At 41.4% G+C, this 6664-nt stretch overlaps 1 protein-coding gene across 4 annotated transcripts in view; it reads left to right on the top strand.

Moving 5' to 3' along the window:
* The window catches only part of LOC138141636 (scavenger receptor class B member 1-like), a 103180-nt gene that overhangs the window by 68039 nt on the left and 28477 nt on the right, over positions 1-6664 (top strand). For all 4 annotated transcript variants that reach the window (XM_069078539.1, XM_069082258.1, XM_069065497.1 and 1 more), the window contains exons 4-6: positions 1946-2149; positions 4349-4444; positions 5806-5921. In XM_069078539.1, coding sequence (XP_068934640.1) covers positions 1946-2149; positions 4349-4444; positions 5806-5921 — 416 coding nt within the window. The remainder of the gene's footprint in view (positions 1-1945; positions 2150-4348; positions 4445-5805; positions 5922-6664) is intronic.

Below are 6664 nucleotides of genomic sequence, written 5' to 3'. Positions count from 1 at the left end.
AAAGCCCCTCTTCTCAAATGGAGATTAGTTTCCAATCATAAGTAAAGTACTTTCATTTGTTCAATCATAGAACACAAAAAGGTCAAAAGTTCCCCACCCCTGGATCACAATTGAAATCTACCCCAGAGTTACAACAAGTTTAAGCACAGCACTTAATACCCAAATGGAGGTCTTTTCTTCATCTTGACAAGAGGCAAGTTCTCAGCAATCTTTGTTCCTGGGGAGACAAAGCTTAGCAAGGCCACAAGATACATTGCCAGTCTCTTCATTGATTCATCCTCTGTCTGCAGAACAGTGCTAGGACCCCTGAAAACATTAGCAAAACCCTCTCCCAGGATTTCTGTAAACATACAACAAGAAAATCCTTCTTCAGGGCTTCTGAACCAACAGAAAGGTTCCCAGGCTTCTGCAACAACAGCACTGTCCTTCACCAGTGGACAGCATTCACTCTCTGTCTGCAGGACAGTCTCAGGAGCTCTGAACCAACAGAAAGGTTCCCAGACTTCTTCAACAACAGGACTGTCTTTCACCAGTGGACAAATCTGGCAAAACAACATCAAAACAGACAGACAAAGTACCAGCAAAACAGCCATGTCTCCTCAGTCCTTGGCAGACGGGGTGGGGGTGGGGGGCAGGTCTCAAAAGTCCAGGGCAATTCAAAGTGGCCCTCAGCAATCCTCTCAGTCTCTCTCTGCCTCCATGAGGGTGCTGCTTCCAAAAAGTTCTTCTGCCTCTCTCTTGTGTCTCTCCAAATCTACATCACCAGCTCCTCCCAGTTCAGCACTCTTTTCAAGTCAACAAGTCCATACCACTGGTGGGATTAACAAGCTCTGGGTTTTAACACAATCAATTTGAAAACCAAGCCAATACAGGGGGATCTTCATATTCCATTACTACCGTGTTTCCCCGATAATAAGACACTGTCTTATTAATTTTTTTGGACAGAAAAACACCAGAGGGCTTATTTTCAGGGGAGGGCTTATTTTAATGAACATTGACAGCAATTTTAATAAACAGGTAAATGTGAACAAAAAAATGTACCTTTATTCAATAAGCAAATCACTGGGGAAGAACAGGATGACGCGCTCACTGCTGCAGCTCTTATTGGATGCAGCTCGGAGCGCAGTGTGCGTTTCCGGGGGGGGGGGGGTTGGTGAATACAGAGGGCTTATTTTCGGGGGGAGGGCTTATTTTTGGGATAGGTCTTAATTATCGGGGAAACACGGTATCACATCTTCCTCACAGTCTGTGGTCCAGTCAAACTGGCCTCTAAATGTTCCTCTCACATGTCTCCATCCCTAGCCCTTGTATCTTGGCCCTACCTATTCCCTGTACCTGGGGTTCCCTCCTGCTTTGACCCCACCTCTCAGAATCCCTAGTTTCCTTTAAAACATTAGATTGTAAACTCCTTCAGGGCAGGGATCTTGTTTTTGCCTTCCTGTTGTGTTTAGTACAATGCTTGGCACACAGTAAGCGCTTAACAAATTCTTGTTGACTTGAAAACTTGGCTTAAATACAGTATTCTGCGTTTCTGGTGGGGGGGGGGAGGGAGGGAATTTGAATATCTCAGGAAATGCTGCCTGTTCTTCCTGTTCCTGAATCTTCCTGTTCTGTAGTTGTCAATAAACATTTATTAAAGTCCAACTATGTTCCAGGAAGTGTACTAAGTGCTGGTGAAACAAAGAAAGACAAAAGATCATCCCTACATTTAGGGTCTGATGGAGGAGAGGAGATTGGACAAAGCAGCCTATGACTGGATTCATCTTTAAGGGAGATAGAGTAAGGCTTTTTGCAGAAGAAGCTGGGACTTGAAAACATGTGTAATAATGATAAATATCAGAGCCACCGAGGGTATGGTGGGTGGTAGAGGATCCTTCCTTCCCTGCCAAGCCTTGACCCCCCCAGATCGCCCGATGACAATGTCTTCTCTCCTGCTCTGCTCTAGGCGTCTTCAGTGATGATGGAACACAGACCCATGTCCATGAAGCTTCTCATGAGCCTGTCCTTCTCCATGTTTGGCCAGCGGGCCTTCATGAACCGCACGGTGGGGGAGATCATGTGGGGCTATCGGGACCCCCTCATCGACCTGCTGAATAAATACTTCCCTAACATGTTGCCATTTAAGGATAAGTTTGGCTTATTTTCACAGGTGAATTGGAATGTATCAAAATATCACATACATACACACAGGGCTGGTTAGCTCATCCTTTGAAAGCAAACACCCCAGACCCAATTAATTGCCGATATTTTGTGTATAGGCCATAGCCACGAAGAAAATTGACCTTTGTCTTTTGCTTTCATGACCCTCTTTCCCTCTTGCTGGCTTCCTATCTCATTTTAGCCCCATGAGTCTTCCTTTATGACAAAGATTTAAAAAATATATATCAGAAAAACCAGTTGAGCCTGCCAGTGGCCTTGAGAGCCTATGGAACATTCTCTACTCATATTCCCCAGTCTCTCTGATAGAAAGAGGCAGGGAGGCTTCTGTTCTGCAGACTTGGGAGATAAGGTGTGAGATATAGAGTGAACAATAAGAAATAAAGAAAGAAAGAAAGAAAGAAAGCATTCTTTGCTAGATATAGTGTGAAATTAGCATGAATAAAACAAACAAATAGATGAATGACCCATTCTTTGCCTGGTATAGTGTGAAATTAGCATGAACAATAATAAATAAAACATTTGCTCTAGTATGGAATTAGCATGAATAAACAAATAAACAAGTAAATAAAACATTCAGACCACTCACCATCCCTTGCCACTAGCCATGTGCATGCCCTAAACTTGGGAATTTGTAAAGAGTGCCTATTATCATGCGTATTAATTGAGGGATTAAATTGTTGCCCAGAGTATCTGAGATGGCCGGGAGGCTCATCTGTTCAGACCATGCCCTGGTGTCCTTCCATTCCCCTTTAGAATTAGACCCATGGACCTTTCACAATCGAAGGGGCCTCCTCTGTATTCTGGCGCCACCATTTGACTGAAGTTATCCCAAGGCCCAGTGAGAGGAAGTTACTTGTTCAACATCGTCCAGAAAGTTAGCAGCAGAGGAATGGGGAAGGGCTGTTTCTTCTAGTCTAAGCCCCTTTTATTGTGACCCTAGGCTTGTGTAGGGTGAACATTTCAGAATCACAAAATTTGAAAGGGACCATGATGACCATTGAGTCCAGCCTATATTGAAATTTAATATTTTATTTTTTTCCCCAATTACATGTAAAAACAATTTTTAACATGAATTTTTTTAGAATTTCTGAGTTCCTTTCTCCCTTTTTCCCTCCCCTTCTCCCCTTCATTGAGAAGGTGAGAGATTTGATAGAGGTTATACATGTGCAAAACATATTTCCGTGTTGGTCATCCATCTCCTACTCAGAAAGAATCTCCATCCCGTGATCATCCATCCTCTCTGCTAGAAGGCTCCCCATCCATTTCCATCACAATGAGAAGGAACCTGTCATATCTCAAGCTTGCCAGTTCCTTTTTAGACAGCTCTGATGATGCAGAAGTCTTTCCTGATATTGGCCCTACTTTTGTCCTGACAATAACCACCCATTGCTAATAGTCACACCCTCTGGGGCCAAAGTCTCATCCCTTCTCTACATGACATTGCTTCAGACGATTGGAGACAGCGATCATCCCCCGCTCCAGTTTTCTCTTCCCCAGACTAACCATCCCCAGTACATTCACATAACTTTAATTCCTCAATAAGGATGACCCTTGGCAGTTGAGACTGTTCCTTCCATTGCTGTAGAGGGGTTACAGTCTTCACCTTCATCAGCTCATAGCTCTCTGAGACCATCGTTAGGTCAGTCTCTTCATTTTTACAAATGGGGAAACTGAGGCCCAGGGAAGCTAAATGAGTTGGCCAAGGTCCTAGAAGTAGCTGAGCTATAGCACCATCTAGTAGTCTATTATAACTGGAACCAATGTAAAATCTGTCATGGGTTCAAAATATCAATGCCACAAGGACAAGACAGATGAGACAGGGTTAGATAGTTACTTTATCTGTAAAAGATTGTGTGTGTGTTAGTAGACTTGCAAATGGCAGGGTTTGCTTCTCCAGTATCTCTGCCAAGAAAACCCCAAATGGGGTCACAAAGAGTCAGACATGATTGAAATGACTGAACAAGAACATAAAATAATTCTTATAACAAGGATGGAAATCGGATGGTATGATTTCTGGAAGGGCATGGGAGTACATTATCTTTAATGCCCTCCTCTTTCTCCCTTGGAATACACCAGTTTTGTTCATACTCATATAAATAAAGGCTTATGGAATTGAATTTAATAAGCCTACATGTTCACTGAGTTCTTTCCCCAAGAGACTGACTTGTATGTCTCCAATTATCTGTAGTTAAACGACTCCAATTCAGGATTGTTCACTGTGTTTACGGGGGTCAAAGACTTCAGCAAAATCCATCAGGTGGACAGGTGGAATGGGAAGAGCAAGGTAAGAAGCTGATGTTAAATGTCATTCTTTTCACATGATTTTATTTGATCTTTATAAATTAATAAATAAGTTTTTAATTTTCTTTTAAGTTTTCAATTAATAATTATTTTCTCTTCCTCCCAAGAACCCAAAGCAAACCAAAACTTTGTAACAAATATTCATCATTGAGCAGAGTAAATTCCTGTATTGGTTATATTCTTTTAAAAAATTAATTATTTTATTTTTAGTTTACAACATTCAGTTCCATGCTCCCTTGAGTTCCAAATTTTCCCCCCTCCCCCAAATGGCAACATGCAATCTGATATGTAATGTATTATATACCTTCACATCAAACTTTACTCAAGTTGTATAGAAGGATTATAACCATGTATTAGTTATATTAAAAAAATGTATATCTCATTCTTTAATTTAGTTATCACCTCTGTGAAGAGGTGGGGAGCATCCTTCATCATCAGTCTTCTGGAATCGTGAAGGATTGTTGCATTGATCAGAATTTAAGTCTTTCAGAATTGTTCATTTTTACTGTACTGTTAACATAGCATAAATTGTTTTCCTGGTTCTGCTCACTACCTTGCATCAGTTCATACAAACCTTCCCAGGTTTCTCTGAAACCATCGCCTTCATCATTTCCTATGGCACAGTAGAATTCTATTATATTCATATACCACAATTCAACAAGTATTTGAGGACCTTGCGAATTCCAAGACAAAAAAAGAAACAGTATTTGCCTTTAAGGACCTTATATTCTAATAGGGGAGAAAACTTGAAAATATATAGATATGTCCATGGCATATTTGAATTAAATGAAAGATAACCTTGGAAGGAAAGGCTGGTAGTGAAGGGGACCAGGAAAGGCCTCATGTAGAAGGTGGAATATGGGGCAAGCCTTGAGAGAAACCAGGATTTCCAAGAGATGAGGTAAGAAGGGAGAACATTCTAGGCATGATGGGCAGCCAGTGGGGACAGAAGTGTTATGTGTAAGGGCAAAATAGTGTCCTAATGGGCCGATGTGATTTACCCACTTGACAGATGGGGGAAGTGATAGCTCATAAAGGTTAAATGACTTGTCCATGGATATAGAGCTAGTAAGTGTTCGAGGTGGGATTAAAATCTTAGATGTTTATTGAAGTGATTTGTGGACTAGGCCAACGAAGTTCACTGTCTCATCTCCAGAAAGTTGCCTGTGGGTAACTGGAGTTTTTAGGTCACTATAACTCATGAAACTGTCTATAGGACATGTGCTGGAAACTGTTATAAGCATCACGAGAGAATTAATTCTTATAGCTGTCCTTTCCCTCTTTAATTTGTTATTGTTAACAAAACTGATGTTGTTAACACATTTGTTGATTTGTTGTTATTAGTTAAACTTCTGGAATTCAGACCAGTGTAATATGATTAATGGAACATCTGGACAGATGTGGGCCCCTTTCATGACTCCAGAGTATAACCTTCAGTTCTACAGTCCAGAGGCTTGCCGGTAATGACTCTTATTTATGACTAGGTTTGGGGGGGGTATGCCCGGCTATTTCCAGGGTAGCAGGATCCACTGCCTGGGGTCTGCTGCATCCCCTCTGAGCTTGTATTGGGCAAAATCACGACAGAGCTGAAAAAGGGACTTTGGAAATCAATTACCCCAGTTTCCTCATTTGATAGCAAGAGGAAACCAAGTCCTGGAGAGGGGGAAGTAACCTGCTTCCATGTCCCATGGATAGCATGTGTGTGTGTGTGTGTGTGTGTGTGTGTGTGTGTGTAACCAACCTTTGCCTTATTACCATGTTTTAAAAAGTTGCATTGATTTGTCTCTATGTTATAGTCATTTCCATAATTAGCCCTTCTTCCTCCCCTACCCATTGGACCATCTGGTTTTTTTTTTACCAATAAATAAAAAATAAGGGAGAGAAAAAACAGTTTAACAAACTACCAGTAACTGAATTTGCCAAGCTATGCACTAATCCACATCCCTTCACCTGTGTAGTGAAGGGAGGGATTGTCATAAATCTGTTTGAAGATTAATGTCTCAAGTTGTCAGGTTTGTGGTACAACCGAGATGAGAAACCAAGTCTCCTCTTGGCCTCCCAGTCCAGCCCCACTTTTGATTTCTTGGGTAGCTAATGGATGAACTGATATTTTATCTCTTTTTTTTCTTTTCTTTTCTTTCCTTTCCTTTCCTTTTCTTTCCTTTCCTTTCCTTTCCTTTCCTTTCCTTTCCTTTCCTTTCCT

The sequence above is a fragment of the Petaurus breviceps genome, unplaced genomic scaffold (genome assembly GCF_028583685.1).
Source record: "Petaurus breviceps papuanus isolate PSGF00001 unplaced genomic scaffold, PetGlider_PUasm1.0 100, whole genome shotgun sequence".
NCBI classification, from domain to species: Eukaryota; Metazoa; Chordata; class Mammalia; order Diprotodontia; family Petauridae; genus Petaurus; species Petaurus breviceps.
Note: the sequence above shows the minus strand (reverse complement) of the source record. Positions and strands in the feature narration are given on the sequence as shown.